Here is a 22393-nt window from a genome sequence, read left to right as displayed (position 1 = left end):
TCAGTACAGTCTCTCCTCAGACACACACAGACACTCAGTCAGTGCAATCTCTCCTCAGAGAAACACATAGAGGATACTCATTCAATATAGTCTCTACTGAAGAGACACACCAAGGGGACACTACAGTCTTTCCTCAGACACAAACACAGAGGGGACACTCAGGGCCTGATTCAGAGCCGCTCGTAAGCGGCCGCTCGCTCCGAGCGATGTTCGCACATCTGCGCATGCGTATGGGTCGTAATGCGCATGCGCCAACCAGTCAGTGCGGTCGGAAATCTTGTGCTCGCAAAATAGCGAGGGGCTTGTAATTTGAGTGACAGGATGAGGCGTTTGTGGGTGGTAACAAGGGAAGGTGCTTGAAAACGGGGAGTGGAGATCCGAACGCAGGCGTGCCAAAACGGGCGTTTTAAGGGTGTGCATAATTAACAAAGCAGCGTCATCGACCACGTCACTTGGTTGTCTTTTAGCCTGAACTGCTCGCATGATTGCGGTAGGAAAATGCTACCACAAGAATAGCGAGCAGCTCATACGCCTTTCGATGTACTCGATTAATCTAATAAATAGCGGAGATGACGTATGATGCGAGCGGCCAAGGGGCGTCTTTACAAAATAGCGAGCGCATGTTTCGGACGCTTGCTCAGACATAGAGGCGTCAACAGACCGCAAAGAGCGAGCGCTCAATTTAAATAGCCATCCCCTTTTTCTGAACGAGCGAGCGCAAACAGCGTCCGGCTCTGAATGAGGTCCTCAGTACAATCTTTCCTCAGACACACACAGACAGGACAATCCAGGAGATGTTACTCAGACTATCACCAAGTGTCTACCCCATTATAATCATCAGCCAGAACACCTCCCTCTCTGCTCACCTGGAGATGTTACCCAGGCTCCCACTTAGTGTCTACCCCATGATAGTCACCTCAGCCAGGACTTTCCTTCTCTGCTCACCTGGAGATATTACTCAGGCTCCCACCTAGTGTCTACCCTATTATAGCCATCTCAGCCACTATTCTCCTTCTCTGCTCACCTGGAGATGTTACCCAGGTTCCCACCTAGAGTCTACCCCATGATATGCATCTCGGACAGGACTCTCCATCTCTGCTCACTTGGAGATGTTTCTCAAGCTCCTTACTAGTGTCTACCCCATGATAGTCACCTCAGCCAGACACCTCCTTATCTGCTCACCTGGAGATATTATTAAGGCACCCATCTAGTGTCTACCCCATGATAGTCATCTAAGCCAGGACTCTTCTTCTCTGCTCACCTGGAGATGTTACTCAGGTTCCCACCTAGTATCTACCCCATTGTATGCATCTCAGACAGGACACCACCTACTGTTTAAACAAGCCACCTCCTATTAGAAAATTTGTCTCCTTTATCTGCTCATCTACATTTAAATGGCCTACTTGAAAAGGTGTGTTGCACTGTAAATACTCTGTATCTAAAACTTCCCATGCCATGAGAGGGAATTAGGTACTAACTGTTAAGGTGCCTATCCACTAAACGATTAAAATGAGCGATTGAACGATAACGATCTCGATATCGTTTGAAAATCGTTTAAAAAATTGGTCTTTTAGACATCCATCATCGTGCAAACATGCTGGTCAACCTGACGATAACGTCAGGTTGAGCATGTTTGCAGATGATTGATTGTGCCTACACTGAACGACTGAACGTTCAGTGTAGGCTCATCACAGACTGACAAACGACTGCAAGATTACAATGTCGTAATCGTGCAGTCTTTTGCCTGTCTTCTAGTGGATAGGCACCTTATCACTGTGAATACCAGCAGTGATCAGCTGCTGATACTTGTAAATCCTGTACATGACAGTAATTAGAAGCCTTTAGGATTTTGGTGCCTGTGGTTTATTTAAGCTTCTTCTATCATATCCCCATGGCTGATCATGCAGTCACTCCTATTCGTACCTCTGGAGTCCCCTGGACATGCTGCAGCCCCTGGATACTCAGCTGATGCACAGGAGAAGACTTCTGAGGCTGGGGAGTTGTCTGTACAACAGAGCACTGCAGGAGAGTGAGAGAGAGGAGTCAGGAGACACATTACTGCATAAAGAGAGCAAGTAAAGAGGGTGTGAGGCTGGGGAGGTGTCTGTACAAAGAGCGCTGCAGGAGAGTGAGAGGCTGGGGAGGTGTCTGTACAACACAGCGCTGCAGGAGAGTGAGAGAGAGGAGTCAGGAGACACATTACTGCACAGAGAGCAAGTACAGAGGGTGTGAGGCTGGGAAGGTGTTTGTACAACACAGCACTGCGGGAGAGCGAGAGAGAGTAGTCAGGAGACACATTACTGCACAGAGAGCAAGTACACAGGGTGTGAGGCTAGGGAGGTGTCTGTACAACACAGCGCTGCGGGAGAGTGAGAGAGAGGAGTCAGGAGACACATCACTGCACAGAGAGAGCAAGTACAGAGGGTGTGAGGCTGGGGAGGTGTCTGTACAACACAGCGCTGCAGGAGAATGAGAGAGAGGAGTCAGGAGACACTTTACTGCACAGAGAGAAAGTACAGAGGGTGTGAGGCTGGGGGGGTGTCTGTACAACAGAGCGCTGCAGGAGAGTGAGAGAGAGGAGTCAGGAGACACATTACTGCACAGAGAGAGCAAGTACAGAGGGTGTGAGGCTGGGGAGGTGTCTGTACAACACAGCGCTGCAGGAGAGTGAGAGAGAGGAGTCAGGAGACACATTACTGCACAGAGAGAGCAAGTACAGAGGGTGTGAGGCTGGGGAGGTGTCTGTACAACACAGCGCTGCAGGAGAATGAGAGAGAGGAGTCAGGAGACACATTACTGCACAGAGAGAAAGTACAGAGGGTGTGAGGCTGGGGGGGTGTCTGTACAACAGAGCGCTGCAGGAGAGTGAGAGAGAGGAGTCAGGAGACACATTACTGCACAGAGAGAAAGTACAGAGGGTGTGAGGCTGGGGGGGTGTCTGTACAACAGAGCGCTGCAGGAGAGTGAGAGAGAGGAGTCAGGAGACACATCACTGCACAGAGAGAGCAAGTACAGAGGGTGTGAGGCTGGGGAGGTGTCTGTACAACACAGCGCTGCAGGAGAATGAGAGAGGAGTCAGGAGACACATTACTGCATAGAGAGAAAGCACAGAGGGTGTGAGGCTGGGGAGGTGTCTGTACAACACAGCGCTGCAGGAGAGTGAGAGAGAGGAGTCAGGAGACACATTACTGCACAGAGAGCAAGTACAGAGGGTGTGAGGCTGGGGAGGTATCTGTACAACACAGCGCTGCAGGAGAGTGAGAGAGAGGAGTCAGGAGACACATTACTGCACAGAGAGCAAGTACAGAGGGTGTGAGGCTGGGGAGGTGTCTGTACAACACAGCGCTGCGGGAGAGTGAGAGAGAGGAGTCAGGAGACACATTACTGCACAGAGAGAGCAAGTACAGAGGGTGTGAGGCTGGGGAGGTGTCTGTACAACACAGCGCTGCAGGAGAGTGAGAGAGGAGTCAGGAGACACATTACTGCACAGAGAGCAAGTACAGAGGGTGTGAGGCTGGGGAGGTGTCTGTACAACACAGCGCTGCGGGAGAGTGAGAGAGAGGAGTCAGGAGACACATTACTGCACAGAGAGAGCAAGTACAGAGGGTGTGAGGCTGGGGAGGTGTCTGTACAACACAGCGCTGCGGGAGAGTGAGAGAGAGGAGTCAGGAGACACATTACTGCACAGAGAGAGGAAGTACAGAGGGTGTGAGGCTGGGGAGGTGTCTGTACAACACAGCGCTGCGGGAGAGTGAGGAGTCAGGAGACACATTACTGCACAGAGAGAGCAAGTACAGAGGGTGTGAGGCTGGGGAGGTGTCTGTACAACACAGCGCTGCAGGAGAGAGAGAGGAGTCAGGAGACACATTACTGCACAGAGAGAGAGCAAGTACAGAGGGTGTGAGGCTGGGGAGGTGTCTGTACAACACAGCGCTGCAGGAGAGTGAGAGAGAGGAGTCAGGAGACACATTACTGCACAGAGAGCAAGTACAGAGGGTGTGAGGCTGGGGAGGTGTCTGTACAACACAGCGCTGCAGGAGAGAGAGAGGAGTCAGGAGACACATTACTGCACAGAGAGAAAGTACAGAGGGTGTGAGGCTGGGGAGGTGTCTGTACAACACAGCGCTGCAGGAGAGTGAGAGAGAGGAGTCAGGAGACACATTACTGCACAGAGAGCAAGTACAGAGGGTGTGAGGCTGGGGAGGTGTCTGTACAACACAGCGCTGCAGGAGAGAGAGAGGAGTCAGGAGACACATTACTGCACAGAGAGAGAGCAAGTACAGAGGGTGTGAGGCTGGGGAGGTGTCTGTACAACACAGCGCTGCAGGAGAGAGAGAGAGAGAGAGAGAGGAGTCAGGAGACACATTACTGCACAGAGAGAGCAAGTAGAGAGGGTGTGAGGCTGGGGAGGTGTCTGTACAACACAGCGCTGCGGGAGAGAGAGAGGAGTCAGGAGACACATTACTGCACAGAGAGAGAAAGTACAGAGGGTGTGAGGCTGGGGAGGTGTCTGTACAACACAGCGCTGCGGGAGAGTGAGAGAGGAGTCAGGAGACACATTACTGCACAGAGAGAAAGTACAGAGGGTGTGAGGCTGCGGTGCTGGGTTGGCGCAACCAGTTTCTATCCTGTCAGGGAGACCAAAGATATGCAAGCAATGAAAAGTTGGAAAGAAGACAGAACTTGTTGTATGTAAACAAAATAAAAAAAAAGATACCTCATTGAGTGTATTCTGAATACAAACAAGTTATTTTAAGGTGAAAGACTACTGGGAAACATATGGTTGGCTCACATGAATGTGTGTTCAGCCTGTACATGACATGTCACTAAATGGGGTCTAGTCTCCCCCTTCATCATTATGCCTTCTGTCCTACAGTGGTATGCTCTGCTTTCCATACATGCTCTGGCTGCCCCTAGTGGCTCATGGAGAAATATGCATCAATATTTGGAAAGACGACTGTGATCATTTATTGCACAGGTTCTCAAACTCGGTCCTCAGGACCCCAAACAGTGCATGTTTTCCAGGTCTCCTCACAGAATCACAAGTGAAATAATTAATTCCACCTGTGGATCTTTTAAAATGTGTCAGTGAGTAATGAATACACCTGTGCACCTGCTGGGTGACCTGGAAAAAGTGACCTGTGTGGGGTTATGAGGACCGAGTTTGAGAACCTCTGATTTATTGTAACAAATATTATGTCTGCTGACCTCTTGGGAAGCTGTGAGTACTTGCAGCGACTGGCTTTGTCCTGTCTTCAGAGCCGAGCTGTCACTCTGTAACACAAATGTGGTATTATAACCCTGTGTATCCAGCAAGATCCCGATATCCGAATATTACGTAGGAATACAAATTATATCTGGCATCACTCTACCGACATCCCCCGACTTACCTCTGGTGGGGAGTGTACCGGCTGCTGCACTGTGTGCACTGCCAGGGAGACTTGTGCTGCCTTTGTGCCCTGCGGAGTGCTCTGCACCACCAGGCGCTATTATACAAGAGAGAACGAGGGTTGAGGAGTCAGAAATAAGGAGAAGAACAGTAGTCGGCAGCATACGCAGGTATGAATGGGAGGATGGCTCGGTGTACATTCTGCAATGCCAGCAGGGTGGGCCACAGAGATACAGTCAGGTGCATAAATATTGGGACATTGACAGAATTTTCATATTTTGGCCTCTATTCACCACCACAATGGCTTTGAAATGAAACAAACAAGATGTGCTTTAACTGCAGACTTTCAGATTTAATTTGAGGGTAATTACATCCAAATCAGGTGAACGGTGTAGGAATTACAATGGTTTCTATATGTGCCTCCCACTTTTTAAGGGGCCAAAAGTAATGGGACTATCAACTCAAAAGCTATTTCATGGACAGGTGTGGGCTATTCCCTCGTTATTTCATTATCAATTAAGCAGGTAAAAGGTCTGGAGTTGATTCTAGGTGTGACATTTGCATTTGGAATCAGTTGCTGTCGACTCTCAATATGAGATCCAAAGAGCTGTCACTATCAGTGAAGCAAGTCATCATTAGGCTGAAAAATCAAAACAAACCCATCAGAGAGATAGCAAAAACATTAGGTGTGGCCAAATCAACTGTTTGGAACATTCTTAAAAAGAAAGAACGCACCGGAGAGCTCAGCAACACCAAAAGACCCGGAAGACCACGGAAAACAACTGTGGTGGATGACAGAAGAATTATTTCCCTGGTGAAGAAAAACCCCTTCACAACAGTTGGCCAAATAAAGAACACTCTCCAGGAGGTAGGTGTATATGTGTCAAAGTCAACAATCAAGAGAAGACTTCACAAGAGTAAATATAGAGGGTTCACCACAAGATGTAAACCATTGGTGAGCCACAAAAACAGGAAGACCAGATTACAGTTTGCCAAACATCATCTAAAAAAGCCATTACAGTTCTGGAACAACATCCTATGGACAGATGAGGCAAAGATCAACTTGTACCAGAGTGATGGGAAGAGTATGGAGAAGGAAAGGAACTGTTCATGATCCAAAACATACCACCTCATCAGTGAAGCATGGTGGTGGTATTGTCATGGCGTGGGCATGTATGGCTGCCAATGGAACTGGTTCCCTTGTATTTATTGATGATGTGACTACTGAGTACTGACAAAAGCAGCAGAATGAATTCTGAAGTGTTTCGGGCAATATTATATGCTCATATTCAGTCAAATGCTTCAGAACTCATTGGACGGCGCTTCACAGTGCAGATGGACAATGACCCGAAGCATACTGCAAAAGCAACCAAAGAGTTTTTTAAGGCTAAAAAGTGGAATGTTATGCAATGGCCAAGTCAATCCCATGACCTGAATCCGATTGAGCATGCATTTCCCTTGATGAAGACAAAACTGAAGGGAAAATGCCCCAAGAACAAGCAGGAACTGAAGACATTTGCAGTAGAGGCCTGGCAGAGCATCACCAGGGATGAAACCCAGCGTCTGGTGATGTCTATGCGTTCCAGACTTCAGGCTGTAATTGCCTGCAAAGGATTTGCAACAAAGTATTAAAAAGTGAAAGTTAGATTTAGGATTGTCTAGTTTGCACCATTACTTTTGACACCTTAAAAAGTGGGAGGCACATATAGAAACCGTTGTAATTCCTACACAGTTCACCTGATTTGGATGTAATTACCCTCAAATTAAATCTGAAAGTCTGCAGTTAAAGCACATCTTGTTTGTTTCATTTCAAAGCCATTGTGGTGGTGAATAGAGGTCAAAATAACAAGAGATATGGTAAGAACTTACCTTTGTTATCTCTGTTTCTACGAAGTCCATAGGGTCCACAGGGTTGACCTTGGGGTATAGCTTGGATCTGGATCCACAGGCACCATACAGTTAAAGCTTTAGCTCCCAGGATGCACTTGGGTCCTCCTCTATACCCCGCCCCCGAGCCACAGGCACCTCAGTTGGTAAGCAGCCTAGGCCGAAGGAAGAGACTAAACAGAGAGAAGGAAGACTGGAACACACAAGAAACCATACTCACAGAAATGGGAGACGGAAACACCAGTGACCAGTACCACAGCCCATTTGAAGCCAGGTGCGTCAGGGCGGGTGCCCTGTGGACCCTATGGACTTCGTAGAAACAGAGATAACAAAAGGTAAGTTCTTACCATATCTCTTGTTTTCTACTTCAGGGTCCATAGGGGGTCCACAGGGTTGACCTTGGAGATGTCCCAAAGCAGTTCAACTAAGGGCGGGGACGCTCCTGAGCAGAAAGGAGAATCCTGCGCCCGAAGGATGCATCCTGAGAGGCAAAGGTGTCAAACGCATAAAACCTCAAAAATGTCTGAATTGAAGACCAAGTGGCCGCCTTACACAGCTAAACAGCGGAGGCACCACGTCTAGCAGCCCAAGAAGGGCCTACAGACCGAGTGGAATGAGCCTTAACCGAGGCTGGAACAGGCAAAGGTTCCTGTATATAAGCCTCCCCAATAACAGAACAAAGCCAACGGGCTAAAGTTTGTTTGTTGGCAGGCCAAACCCTCTTATGGAAACCAAAGAGGATGAACAACGAATCGGACTTCCTAACAGAGGCCGTCTGTTCAACATAAATTCTGAGAGCCCGGACCACGTCCAGCGAAGCCTCGCCAGCCGTAAGACCCAGAGCCTGAAAAGCTGGCACCACAAGTTCCTGATTTATGTGGAACTTAGAAACCACTTTAGGCAAGAACTCAGGACAGGTGCGAAGCACAGCCCTGTCCTGATGAAAAATCAGGAAGGGGGGGCTACAGGAAAGTGCCCCCCAACTCGGATAACCTCCTGGCCGAAGCAAGAGCCAGGAGAAACACAGTCTTAAGTGTTAACCACTTGAGGTCAACCGACTCAAGAGGCTCAAAAGGAGGTCCCTGCAGGACCCGAAGAACCACCGCCAAGTCCCACGGAGCCACAAAGGGAGGCTGGATCCTCAGCACACCTTGGAACAAGGTGTGAACGTCAGGCAGTGAGGCAATCCTTCGTTGGAACCACACTGACAGGGCCGATACATGAACTTTTAGGGAAGCAAGCCGTAAGCCCAGGTCAAGACCTGACTGCAGAAATGCCAAGATCCTAGAAACTCTGAACACCGGAGGGTCATAGCTTCTAGACTCGCACCATTGAAAGTAAGTGTGCCACACTCTGTGGTAAATCCGTGCAGAGGCAGGTTTACGTGCCCTAAGCATGGTACTGTTGACAGAGCTTGAAAAGCCCCGGGACCTTAAGACAGCTGTCTCAAGAGCCACGCCGTCAAAGACAGTCGACCCAGATCCGGGTAAAGGCAGGGACCCTGAGACAGCAGATCCCGACGTTGAAGCAGAAGGTACGGAGCGTCTACAGACAGGCCCCTGAGATCGGAGTACCAAGGACGTCTGGGCGACGCTGGAGCCACCAGCAGAAATGTGCCTCCGTCCCGTTTGATCTTTCTGAGTACCCGAGGGAGCAGGGAGATTGGAGGAAACAGATACGCTAGGTGAAACGACCATTTCACTGACAACGCATCCACTAGGCTTGGGCCCGCGTCCCTTGTCCCTGAGCCGTATATGGGCAACTTGTAATTGTGACGAGAGGCCATCAGGTCCAATTCCGGCAGTCCCCACTTGTCCACGAGAAGTTGAAACACCTCTGGTTGAAGCGACCATTCCCCGGGATGCACGTCGTGACGGCTGAGGAAGTCTGCCTCCCAATTGAGGACTCCCGGGATGAAGACTGCCGATACTGCTGGAAGGTGGCACTCCGCCCAAGTCAGGATTTGGGACACTTCCGACATCGCAGCTCAACTGCGAGTTCCTCCTTGGTGATTTATGTATGCCACCGTGGTGGCGTTTTCTGATCGCACCTGAACTGCTCTTCCGAGAAGAACGGTGCCTGACTCCAGAAGAGCACGGTACACTGCCCGTAGCTCTAGAATGTTTATGGGAAGGACGGCCTCCTCCGCCGACCAACGGCCCTGAAGAGACAACAAGCCGGTCACTGCCCCTCAACCCCGGAGACTGGCATCTGTCGTGAGCAGAACCCAGTCCGGAATCCAAAAGGGGCGACCCTGGCTGAGATGAGCTGACTGCAGCCACCACGCCAAGGACCGGCGCACTTCCGGAGACAATACCAGCATCTGGGATCGGATCTGGCGGGACAACCCGTTCCATTCCACAAGAATCTGCCCCTGCAGGGGTCTGGAATGGAACTGGGCGAACTCCACCATGTCGAATGCCGACACCATGGACCCCTGGCCTCATTGCCGAATGTATTGACACCCTGCCACTGCTTAGGCAACCGTGTATCCTCAGTTGTAGGGAGGATACCTTTTCCAGAGTCAAGAAAATCCTTTGTTGACTGGAGTCCAGAAGTGCTCCCAGATGGACCATCCATTGAGATGGGATCAGAGACGACTTCTTCCAATTTATTAACCACCCATGTGCTTGAAGACAAGCAACTGTCAGGTGTAGATGATGAAGAAGCACCTCCGGGGAACTCGCCAGCAGCAGCAGATCGTCCAGGTACGGCAGCAGCCGTATACCCTGACCCCGAAGTTGAGCAGTCATGACTGCCATCACCTTGGTGAAAACCCTCGGAGCCGTGGAAAGACCGAAAGGCAGCGCCTGAAATTGGTAGTGATGGTTTAGGATAGCAAACCTCAGGTACTGCTGATGTGCCGGTGCCACGGGCACATGGAGATAGGCGTCCTGGATATCGAGGGAGACCATGAAGTCCCCTGGTTCCATCGCCAGGATGATGGACCGCAATGTTTCCATCCTGAACCTGGGAACTCTGAGGTACTTGTTCAGAGACCTTAAATTCAGAATAGGGCGATGAGACCCATTGGGTCTCTGCACCAGAAACAGAGATGGGAAGCTTTGGACTCGTCCAGCGAAGGACTCGTGCAAAAAAATTGGTGGGGCGGCCTGCACCGAAACGACAGGGCGTACCCCTGAGAGACTACTTCTCGAACCCAAACATCCATGGTGGTACTGAACCAACACTGGGCGAATCTGAGAAGTCGGCCTCCCACTCTGGGGTCCCCCAGGGAGAGGCCCATCCCGTCAGGCAGCAGGTTTATCCGCCTGTTTGGAAGAGGGGAGCCGAGCATTCCATGCCTGCTTCTTGGGTTTGGATGAGGCTTTGGTCGCTGAATGTCTCGGGAAGGACTGGCCCTTGGCCTTACCCTGAACCCGAAAGGACCGAAAGGCAGTGCTCCTCACCCTAGCCGGCGCAGAAGCCAAAGGGAGGAAAGCCGACTTGGACTTAGCCAAGGTATCCACTATTTTGTCCAAATCCGGAACAAATAGCAAATCTCCATTAAAGGGGAGAGTCTCCAGACCCTTTTTAGAGTCCGCCTCAGGCCTCCAGGACCGCAGCCACAAGGATCTCCGAGCAGACACAGCCGCAGCCGAAACTCTAGAGGTTAACATGCTTGCGTCCAATGACGCTTCCCCAATATAGGAAGCGGCATCCCTCATTTGTGCCACTAATGCTCTCTGAACATCCGGCACATCGTCCGTAAGAGAATCCTCCAAGGCATTGACCCAGTTCTCAATGGCTTTAGCCACCCAGGAAATGGCCATGGACGGGCGCGCCACCGCTCCGGAGAGCGAGTAAATGGACTTCAAACAAATCTCCACTTTCCTGTCCGTTGGATCCTTTAAAGAGGAAATAGACGGCAATGGTAGCGTAGCGGTTTTAACCAAGCGAGTGACATGTGAATCCACCGCCGGTGGAGTCTCCCATTTCCTGCAATGATCCTCAGGAAAGGGATAATGAGAAGCCAACCTTTTCTGCGGTTGGAATCTCTTGCTGGGTAATTGCCAGGCAGCCGCCATATGATCCGCCAACTGATCGGACAGAGGGAACACATTAGAAGTAACCTTTGCTTTCTTGAAGTCAGGAAACTTCGACTTAGGGACCGGTGCCTCCTCTTCTATATTGAGAATAGCCCGCACCGCCCTAACAAATGCTGGAACATTAATGGAGGACCTAGGCTCAACCTCCTGTCCCACAGCATCCAAATCAGAATCTTCGTGGACCTCTCCATCATCTGAAGAGGGATCCGATTCTGATACCTGCGCAGTGAGTAAACTCACAACAGGCCGCTTAGTCGCCTTCTGTGGCACATCACCCTTCAAAAATGACTGAAAAGCCGAGGATGAGGCCGCCAAACTCTGTACCGAGTTGGAGAGAACATCCACCCAAGGCGGAGGAGCCGACTGAGGGAAGCTCTGAAAAGGCACTACAGACCGTTGTGATACAGGGGGAGGCTGGACATACACAGGCAGCCCCGAATACTGTCTCACAGTTTGGGCCCCGGAGGGAGACCGCAATACCTGCGGAATATCCGGGGAATGGGAGATAGAGTGCTGGGACAATGCCCCAGAAGGGGTCACTGTAGGGATCGACATCTGCAATAGATGGCAGCACTTGTGAAAACATCGCCCAAGGGGGTCCTGCTGCATAGGGGGTATAGAGGGGCCTGGTGCCAGCTGGCACTGCCCGCAAAGACCATCCTGAGATAAATCCTCCCATTAACACCAGCAGAACAGCGTCTGCAGGAAAGCAACACAGGAGCCCCGGAGTGCTCAGTCTCCTCATCAGACATAATACAGTAATTATACAATAAATACTTATCAGCAGAGGACATACGGTGTTAACACCCTCGCACTCACCAGCATGCAACACAAACAGGCCCAAAAATATGGTACTGTGTAGCACACAACAGTATGTGACTGACCTCACAAATACATGATTTATAAAAGTGAGGTTAATAGAAAAACGCCCCTCCCCCACACACCTTCGGGCTGTAGGAGAAGCAAAGGGATAGATATAAGCTGACAGCAAGTAGAGAATAAGTACAGACAGCAGCACTAGCAAAGTCACATACAATTCAGAAAGATTGTACTTACTGCACCAATCGCTGCCCTCAACCACCCAGATTCAGTGTCTGGGGGGAGTTATAGCGCCGTGTACACTGTCCTTTTGGTAGGGGAGAGGTACACAGGGGGACCTGACCATGCACCTGCCTGGGAGCCTGCGTTATAGCCGGAGAGCTCTGAGGAGGAGTGGCCAGCAGAGGAGCAGCTCAGCGACGCCAGTACACGTGAGAAAAGGCGCGCTGAGCTGAGGGGAGGAGCCGCTAAACTAGGGAAGGCTGCCTTCCCTGGCTAGTATTTAACCCCAGGAATGCCGGTTCCCCTCCGGAACTTATACCCTGGTGGTCCAGCGGAGCGCGGGGTATGCCTGCATGAGGGGGAGCCCGCCGCCGCTACTAGCGCCGCCGGTCTGTCCCCAGAGACCGGCGGCAACTGACTGCATTTATCCCCGCGAGCGGCGCTAAGAGCGCTGCTCGCGGCTTACCTGTTCCCCGTAGAGTCCGGCAGCAGTCAGAGGGAGGTCCCGGAGCCATGCTAGGACTAACTCCGGGGTCCCGCTGCGATCCCCAGATCATTACTGGCGTCGCAGCGCCAGCGGGGTGTTGGAGCGACAGTCCTATGCTGCCGCATTAAGTGTAAAACAAGAGAAAAAATAAAAAAAATTTCTTCGGTAAAAATAAAGCTTAGGGGCAGCCCGGCACCAAACTGAAACTGAGGTGCCTGTGGCTCGGGGGCGGGGTATAGAGGACCCAAGTGCATCCTGGGAGCTAAAGCTTTAACTGTATGGTGCCCGTGGATCCAGATCCAAGCTATACCCCAAGGTCAACCCTGTGGACCCCCTATGGACCCTGAAGTAGAAATGAAAGTTCTGTCAATGTCCCAATATTTATGCAGCATCTCAGTGTTTATTAATGGATATGAGGATCATGATGGGATGATTAAGAGACTATTCAATTAGAGGCGAAATCGGACGTAGTTTGCGAATCGGCCGTGGCTGGCGCAGGTGGCTTTTTAAAAAACGAATGCGCCGGCCACGTGCGATGTTTAAAACACTTGGCGCATCTTTATGTCCCTCCAAAATACCAGCCCTAATACATTAAATGCATTTTTCACGAAAAAAAATTATAATTTGACTGAAATTTCAGTGGTTGTTATTCGCCAAAGTACGCAATGTACAATTTTTTTTCACTACAGTATCATTAGGGGAGCTGTCCAAAGGGTTCTGTAAGAAATCCCCACATTTTTACACCAAAATTTTGCACATTTTACCCCTTTTTTAAAATGGAGAAAAGTTTTCACCATTTTTACATGAAAAATGAGCGATATTATCGGTAATTGAATACGGCCCTAAGCCCAGCTATCTGAGGTGAAGATGATATGAGAATGGTGGGCAGTGTCACCCCTAGCTGGTAGCGATGGCATAGTAACGTACTTGCTGGGGTACAGCTGCTCCTGCTAGCTGCAGAGGGGAAACTGCAGTTACTTTGGGCTGGACCCTGGCTTGTACCAGCAGCCTCTGTGTGTGGAAATACAGAACCATTGTTAGAGGGGGCAAATACAGAGGGAGGAGGATAGAGGCACAGCAGGTAATACGGGGCAAATGAGGGAGCCATTGCAGGTAATACAGGGGGCAGAGCAGGTAATACAGGGGGCAGAGGAGGAGGCAGAGCAGGTAATACAGGGTGCAGAGGAGGGAGGCAGAGCAGGCAATACAGGGGGCAGAGGAGGGAGGCAGAGCATGTAATACAGGGGGCAGAGCAGGTAATACAGGGGGCAGAGCAGGTAATACAGGGGGCAGAGCAGGTAATACAGGAGGCAGAGGAGGAAGCAGAGCAGGTAATACAGGGTGCAGAGGAGGGAGGCAGAGCAGGTAATGCAGGGGGCAGAGGAGGGAGGCAGAGCAGGTGATACAGGGTGCAGAGGAGGGAGGCAAAGCAGGTGATACAGGGTGCAGAGGAGGGAGGCAAATCAGGTAATGCAGGGGGCAGAGGAGGGAGGCAGAGCAGGTAATACAGGGTGCAGAGGAGGGAGGCAGAGCATGTAATACAGGGGGCAGAGGAGGGAGGCAGAGCAGGTAATACAGGGTGCAGAGGAGGGAGGCAAAGCAGGTAATACAGGGGGCAGAGCAGGTAATACAGGGGGCAGAGGAGGGAGGCAGGACAGGTAATACAGGGGGCAGAGGAGGGAGGCAAGACAGGTAATACAGGGGGCAGAGGAGGGAGGCAGAACAGGTAATACTGGTGTTACCTTGGAGAAGAGAGGCAGAATAAGCAAAAGAAAACCCTCCCATTATATATACTCCCAAACTCTAATACTGTACAGTGCAGGATGTGTGAAACCCCAATACGTGATGCACATCCGCGCCAACCCTCTGTGTGCCAGGGACATTTGTTGCACTATACCTGCTGTGCAGCCTGCACTTGTTGCACCACTTGTGTGGGCACCGCGACCTGAGTGGCAGAGGATCCCCCTGGGCTCAGTTCCCCGTCGCTGGCTCTCATGGCCCCTTCTGTGAGAGTGGAAAGAGTCAGTGTTAGGGTATCAGTCCTGGCACAGCCTTTAAAAGTAACCATGCAGATTACAGGCAGCCCACGAAAGGCACGAAAAATAGGGAAGGGAGCTTATGTCCAGAAATGTGAACTGTATGGTGTAACTCTACTCACAAATTACATTTGCCACATTATTAATGGCTAGTTCTAACGCTTGTACAACTTATCATTCAATAAATAAATACAAAATGTTACTATTTGTTTGGTTCTGCAACTCCTGATACTGAGAAAACACTGATGCTGCCATCTGACAAATAGATTGTGACTTTTCCTAGTAAGAAACCTAACCATGGGCACAAACCATAGATTGGACTGTTTCCATGGTTACGGGTTTTGCTAAGGAATATCAAGTATTCACAACTTATCTGTCGAATGGCAGTAACAATGTGTTTTTTAGTCTTGAACAGGCTATTTCAGGTAGATGTCCTAAGCAGATCTGTTAGGGATTTGTAGTTCCCACAGTAATGCTTTCAATTAGACAATGTCATTTTTTCAGTGGAGTTGTCCTTAAAAGCTGTCCTACCCCTTACATATAATATTTTACTCACATAGCCCTGTGCCCTATCCAGATCACTGGGAAAAAACCACTGCCTGGGGGCCCGGTTAGGAGGAGGGTCAGGAAATAAATGCCCCCTTCTATGACAGACCTTCCCTCTGTGGGCATGGGACACATCATGCAATGCCTTTCCTGTCTGTTTCATCCAGTTCTGCTTATATTTAGTTTAAGGAAACATTTCTGTCCAACAAAGGGAGGAAGCTGGTCAGCCGGCAATGGGCTACTGAAAACCGCAAAGCTTTCATCCAAGTTACAAACAAGTAAATTTCCTTCAGGCTGAAGACATAACGGGCGGAATTCAATTGTTTCCAGCCCCCTTCGCGCCCGATGGAGCTATTCAATGGTTGCTCCTGTCGGGCGCGATCAGCTGCCAGCGCTCCATTTCATCTTGCAGCCCCAGGGGAGGGCGAGCTGAAATGGGCAAAAAGTGACCTGTTTGGGCACCCAAATGGCACTTTTAGCGATCGCGCCCAGACCTTTGGTCGGGGGAAGACGATTTACGTGGCTAAACCCGACCACTTTGGGAGCGATCAGCGCGAAAAGCAGTAACAATTGAATAGCGCCCCGCGATCTCCCGTCACTTTAGACGGGCGATCCGGATGGCGAAAACAATTGAATACCGCCCGACATGTTTATGGTCCTGATCGAGACACTATAACTCACCTTATTTAAAGTCCACAATAACCTATACACATTAGTTGTGAGACTGTGGCCTGTTAATTTAATGAACCTGTCCCCTGTTCCCAGTTACTGAATGGGTTACATTATCTGACTCACACATGCTCTACAGGCGGTGTCAAACAGCGATGCTCACAAGTCTCTCTGAAGACTGTTATAGCCAGCGCTGTAACAGGACGGCCGTGCACGCTGTGCCGGCCCCACCTCCTATACCCGTGATGTCACGCCTAGGAGGCAGGGCGCCAGCTCTAGGTAGTAGAGCACGGCACTGAGCGCTACTGGGTGCCGTTCAAGGCACCCTGCAAGCCACATGCAGGTGCCGTGTGGCAACAGCTCCCAGGGCCTGGTTACAGCTGTAACTTGGTCAGACACCCTGTTTTTACCATTCACAGACCTAGTGTTAGAGGATGTGCCATAACTTACCGGATACGGTGACCACAATGTACTGCTGTGGGGCTGGGGTCTGAGAACCAGCTGGCTGTGGAGCGGGTGTTGGTGGAGCCACTTGCAGTTCAGCCACATACTGCTGTGGGGTGGACTGGCCCGCAGCAGGTGGAGTGGCCTGCAGTTCTGTCACATAGGCCTGTGTAGCCATAGTGGGTGGTGAGAGAGGCGCCTTCCCTGCGGGAGACTACAGAGGTTACTATTACTATTACTAAAACATCATATACGCATTCAAATCAGTTACTACAATAAATGATATTTATATTACCACCAAAGTGCACTGACTGGCTCTCGCAGCTGTACACACACGTTAGGGCCAGTATATTAGCGTTGCCATACAGAGTGAGGGCGATCTGCATTCGGTACAGCGTAGAGTCAATGATGCGCCAAGTTTCGCTGAACAATGTGACAAAACAAGATATTGCGGATAGAGGTTATAAAAATTAGATAAAGCGATCGCAGAGGGCACTGAATCAGAAGGGCTTTGCTTAGTTTTTGCGTCAGAGCCGCCATATTGTCATCCTACACTTTTAACTGGACATTATGTACTTTGGAGAATCGCAAAGGTCTCCTTACTCTCATTATTAACTAATGGTGTGACTGAGGTGTGACATGTGGTGTGACTGAGGTGTGACGTGTGGTGTGACTGAGGTGTGACTGAGATGTGACGTGTGGTGTGACGTGTGGTGTACCTGAGGTGTGACTGAGATGTGAAGTGTGGTGTGACGTGTGGTGTGACGTGTGGTGTGACGTGTGGTGTGACGTGTGGTGTGACTGAGATGAGACGTGTGGTGTATGTGAGGTGTGACGTGTGGTGTGACGTGAGGTGTGACGTGAGGTGTGACTGAGATGTGACGTGTGGTGTGACCTGAGGTGTGACGTGTGGTGTGACGTGTGGTGTGACTGAGATGTGACGTGTGGTGTGACTGAGATGTGACTTGTGGTGTGACCTGAGGTATGACGTGAGGTGTGACGTGTGGTGTGACTGAGGTGTGACTGAGGTGTGACTGAGGTGTGACGTGTGGTGTGACTGAGGTGTGACGTGTGGTGTGACTGAGGTGTGACGTGTGGTGTGACTGAGATGTGACGTGTAGTGTGACGTGTGGTGTACCTGAGGTGTGACTGAGATGTGACGTGTGGTGTGACGTGAGGTGTGACGTGAGGTGTGACGTGAGGTGTGACTGTGGTGTGACTGTGGTGTGACGTGTGGTGTGACTGAGGTGTGATGTGACGTGTGGTGTGACTGATATGCGACGTGTGGTGTGACGTGTGGTGTGACGTGAGGTGTGACGTGAGGTGTGACGTGTGGTGTGACGTGTGGTGTACCTGAGGTGTGACTGAGATGTGACGTGTGGTGTGACTGAGATGTGACGTGTGGTGTGACTGAGATGTGACGTGTGGTGTGACTGAGATGTGACGTGTGGTGTGACGTGAGGTGTGACGTGAGGTGTGGCGTGACGTGTGGTGTGACGTGTGGTGCCATTGCACGGAGCACCTATGTAATCAGAAGCCTATTAGACAGTCACACTAGATTCATTTAAGGGCCAAGGTTCTCAAATTATTCCAACATTGTATATCACTAGAATAAACACTGTAATGATACTCTGTATTTTCAACCAGATGGGAAATAAATGCTGCTTGTTAGGAGTTTGACCCATCCAATTGTAATATTAGAGCAGGGTGTAGTAAGTATTACCACCGGACGGAGGGCCGGCGGTTCAAATCCCGACAGCGGCAGCCCGGCAAGGGTGAAAATCCCGATCGTCCCTAAGGTAAGTATCGCTAACCTAATTCCACCCCCTAACCCTTCCTTAGGGGTGCCTAACCCTAACCTCCCACCCAAATGCCTAACCCTAATCCCCCCTAAGTGCCTAAACCTAACCCCCCCCTTCCCCGCAGCCTAAACCCAAGTCTCCCGGGCGGATGCCTAACCCTAATCTCCCCCCCGGGGGTGCCTAACCCTAACCCCGCCATCACCTAGCCTAAACCTAACCCTCCCAGGGGGTGCCTAGCCCTAAGCCCCCGGGAGCCCTAACCCCGCCCCCGCCACCCCCCGCCCGGGCGCGCAGCTGCCCGGCTTACCTTCGTTCGGTATGCCGGGCGTCGGTCTTCAAGTGTCGAGTTTTCGACGCCTGTCATTAGTACCACGCCGTGATTAGAAAGTCTGCAAGCCGGCGGTCGGCATGTAGACCGTAGGCTTCCAAACTACATCCCTTAGAGTATTGTTAATGGTTCTATGATAATGATTGATTACTACTTTGCCTCCTATTAGTTTAATTGACAATAAAGAAAATATAGATTTTTTTTCTGCCTTTATGCAGCTGCAAAAACACCAGGTGCATATTCATTTACTGACGAGCGTGCCAGTTAGATAATGCCTCTCAAAAGCCAACGCATCACTTCTAATTCCAGCCTACACTGCCATTCGGACCACGACCTCATCATGTTATGATGGTAAAAAGACATTTTCCAACTGAAATTTGCTTTTTCTTTCACCTGTATAAAATAAACCTTTTATATAAAATGTCACTTAGAACATTGAGAACTTAGTGACTTCTATAAAACCCTTATAATTTATAGATGGGTTTCCATTATACCATATATTTATTACAGGGACACGAGCCAGGTACAAGAACCTATAAACTGTTAAAACTTATTGGGCTACCCAGTCCATGGTCTACTGCCGCTACCTGCATGGAGTCACTGCTGCTCAGAAACACATCTCAACGATTAATGCACCGTAGTTACTGCGTTAACCGGGAAGATGCGGCAGAGAGCAATTTGGGGAAGGGGTGCTGTTGGTGGGGTTCTCGGTCCTAAAGTACTCACTGAGCTATATAACAATAACACGTCTGGGGGCGATCTTCCCTCAGGGAGTTACTGCAGCAGCCTCTGGAAGTGGGACAAGCCGAGAGAAGCCCTGCTACAAATCCTCTCTCACCCTAATAATGATGCTACATCTCACTATCTACAGCCATGGCCAAACGTTTTGAAAACGACACAAGTATTGATTTTCATAAAGTTTGCTGCTTCAGTGTTTTTAGACCTTTTTGTCAGATGTTACTATGGTATACTAAAGTAACATTACAGGCATTTCAGAAGTGTCATAAGCTTTTATTTTATGAATAAAGAATGATACCAAAACATCCTCCAAGAGCAACTTCTCCCAACCATCCAAGAACAGTTTGGTGACTAACAATGCCTTTTCCAGCATAATGGAGCACCTTGCCATAAGGCAAAAATAATAACTAAGTGGCTCGGGGAACAAAACATTGAAGTTTTGGGTCCATGACCAGGAAACTCCCCAGACCTTAATCCCATTGAGAACTTGTGGTCCATCCTCAAGAGGCGGTTGGACAAGAAAAACCCACAAATTCTGACAAACTCCAAGCGTTGATTAGGCAAGAATGGGCGGCCATCAGTCAGTATGTGGCCCAGAAGTTGATTGACAGCATGCCAGGGCGAATTGCAGTGGTCTTGAAACAAAAGGCGTCAACACTACAAATATTGACTCTTTGCATAAACTTAATGTAATTGTCAATAAAAAAAGTACGCTGTCTTGGCGTTATCCTAGACTCCTCCCTCTCCTTTAAACCACACATTCAGCACCTCTCGCAGTCATGCCGCTTCCACCTAAAAAATATCTCCAGGATTAGACCCTTCCTCACCCAGGATGCCACTAAAACTCTCATCCACTCACTGGTCATCTCCAGATTGGACTACTGTAACCTTCTCCTAGCTGGCCTCCCAGTCTCCCATCTCTCTCCGCTACAATCGGTCCTCAATGCTGCTGCTCAGCTCATCTTCCTCTCCAGATGTTCTACATCTGCTTCCCCTCCCCTTCCCCTTCAGATGCCAATTTAAGGTTCTTACACTTGCCTACAAAGCCCTCACTAAATCCTCCCCCACATACATTTCTGACCTTCTCTCCCTCCACTTCGCTCAACAAATGCATGCCGTTTCTCTTGCCAACTGATTACTTCCTCCCACTCCCGCCTCCAAGATTTTGCCCGTGCTGCTCCCCACCTTTGAAACTCTCTCCCTCTCCCCATCAGACTCTCCACCTCACTGAATATCTTCAAATGGGCTCTCAAGACCCTTTACTTCATCAAGGCCTTCCAGCTCTCATCCTAACCCACATAATACTCTTCCCCTTCTGTTTCACGCCTGTCTGTCTGCCCCTCCCCTTTAGAATGTAAGCTCTCACGAGCAGGGCCCTCTTCCCTCATGTGCTTCTCTTTACACTTTCTTCTACTCCTTACTCCTCATAAGGGCACCTAACACGTGACTGCCAACTCCCGGCTGCTTATTATGAGTGTTTTAATCACTATTGCAGCAATGTATATAATGTCCTTCACTGTACTGTTTTTTTGTTCACTTATTAGTTTAATGTACTATGTAAGGCACTGCGGAACACTTGTGGTGCCTATAAGGATAATAATAATAATAAAATCATCCTTTGCCGCTTATGAAATACTTGTAATGTTACCTCAGTATACCATAGTAACATCTGACAAGTATGTAATGTTACCTCAGTAACTTCATAGTAACATTTGACAGAAAGGACTAACAACACTGAAGCAGCAAACTTTGTGAAAACTAATACTTGTGTCAGTCTCAATACTTTTGGCCATGGCTGTACTGCTAGCTGTGTACATACTACTAGTAAGGTGAGGCCATTGTAATGTGATTACCATATGGCTCATACTTTTTCCTTCCAGCAATTCCTCTCTGCACTCTATGTGGTGTATAATGTATATTTACAGTCAGCCCTGTCCTAACAGGGACGTGTTCTATATACAGGGCAGGACCCAGCCGCCGAGGCAACTGCTGACACACAACTACTATAACTATTATTATCATCATCATCATCATCCATGTAATCATTATAATTCACGGTGCTGGTTCCGGCCATCCACCCCTTCCTTCTGCCGACACTTGGTATGACCGAGGCTCCACCCCCTCGCTTCGACCAGAGCAAATCAGGAGGCCCGAAACGCGTCTCCCTGGCAACGGTTCCGCCCCTCTCCTTCGGTCTCCATGGCGACGCGCGGCCTGCTCCTCTCTCCCGCTCGCAGTAGGCGCCGCCATTTTGGAAAGGGGAGGGGTGGGAAAACCGTTTGACGTCGTCATAACGACCGAGTGCTACCCGGTCCCCGGTATGACTCCCGACGTTGCCAACAGCCCCCGAGCGCCCGGTTCCCTGTAACGGCTCCGCCCCCGAGCACTTACCGTGGGGTTCCGGCTTCAGTCCAGTGCTGGATGGCGGGGAGTGCCCGGTGGGCAGAGAGTCCGGCCCCCACCCTGCTAGTAACTGAGAGGCCGTGTAATGTGGCGGCGGGGGGGAACGGGGAGCTAGCCACCGGGGGTTGTTGTTGTTGATTGCCGTTGCCGGGGTTCTTGTCGCCACGACTACCGTGGCTATGGCCGCTCCGTCCCTCACCCGGGCAACTGTTGCTACCGACCCTCCCCCTTCTTTCTGTCGTCAACGAAGGCAGAGCAAGGCTGCGCTCCCATTGGTCCGGCGAAGTGTCAGTCAACACGTAATTGGCAGCGGGAGAGGAATAACAAACGTCTGTCAAAAAATGGGAGGGGAGGGAACCTTCGAGGCGAGACCATCTCTGATTGGCCACGTCCTTTCAGTCAGTAAAGCAGGGTTCGTGATTGGGCAGCTGGTTGTCCGGCCCCGCCCCTTTGTGTGCTCATGGAAACGAGCCACATTGGAATCCTGTCACACTGTGACTGGGTGGTGAGACGCCTGAGGGGGAACTAGTGCGCATGTGCGACGCGCAATGACTCATGGGAGTTGTAGTTCTCA

The 22393-nt window shown here is 50.2% G+C and overlaps 1 protein-coding gene across 6 annotated transcripts in view; it reads right to left on the bottom strand.

Moving 5' to 3' along the window:
• RFX1 (regulatory factor X1) overlaps positions 1-22152 on the bottom strand; it is a 50470-nt gene extending 28318 nt beyond the window's left edge. The window contains exons 1-8 of one of the 6 annotated variants that reach the window (XM_088473967.1): positions 21808-22152; positions 16844-16971; positions 16555-16752; positions 14751-14857; positions 13781-13864; positions 5391-5486; positions 5209-5274; positions 1924-2019 (exon numbers count right to left, since the gene is read on the bottom strand). In XM_088473967.1, coding sequence (XP_088330093.1) covers positions 1924-2019; positions 5209-5274; positions 5391-5486; positions 13781-13864; positions 14751-14857; positions 16555-16752; positions 16844-16934 — 738 coding nt within the window. In that variant the 5' untranslated portion in view covers positions 16935-16971; positions 21808-22152. The other 5 variants (XM_088473969.1, XM_088473968.1, XM_088473972.1 and 2 more) reach the window with 5 other exon arrangements.
• Between the last annotated feature and the right edge of the window lie 241 nt (positions 22153-22393).

Source organism: Taudactylus pleione, unplaced genomic scaffold (assembly GCF_031769625.1).
Source record: "Taudactylus pleione unplaced genomic scaffold, aTauple2 ptg000145l, whole genome shotgun sequence".
NCBI lineage: Eukaryota > Metazoa > Chordata > Amphibia > Anura > Myobatrachidae > Taudactylus > Taudactylus pleione.
Note: the sequence above shows the minus strand (reverse complement) of the source record. Positions and strands in the feature narration are given on the sequence as shown.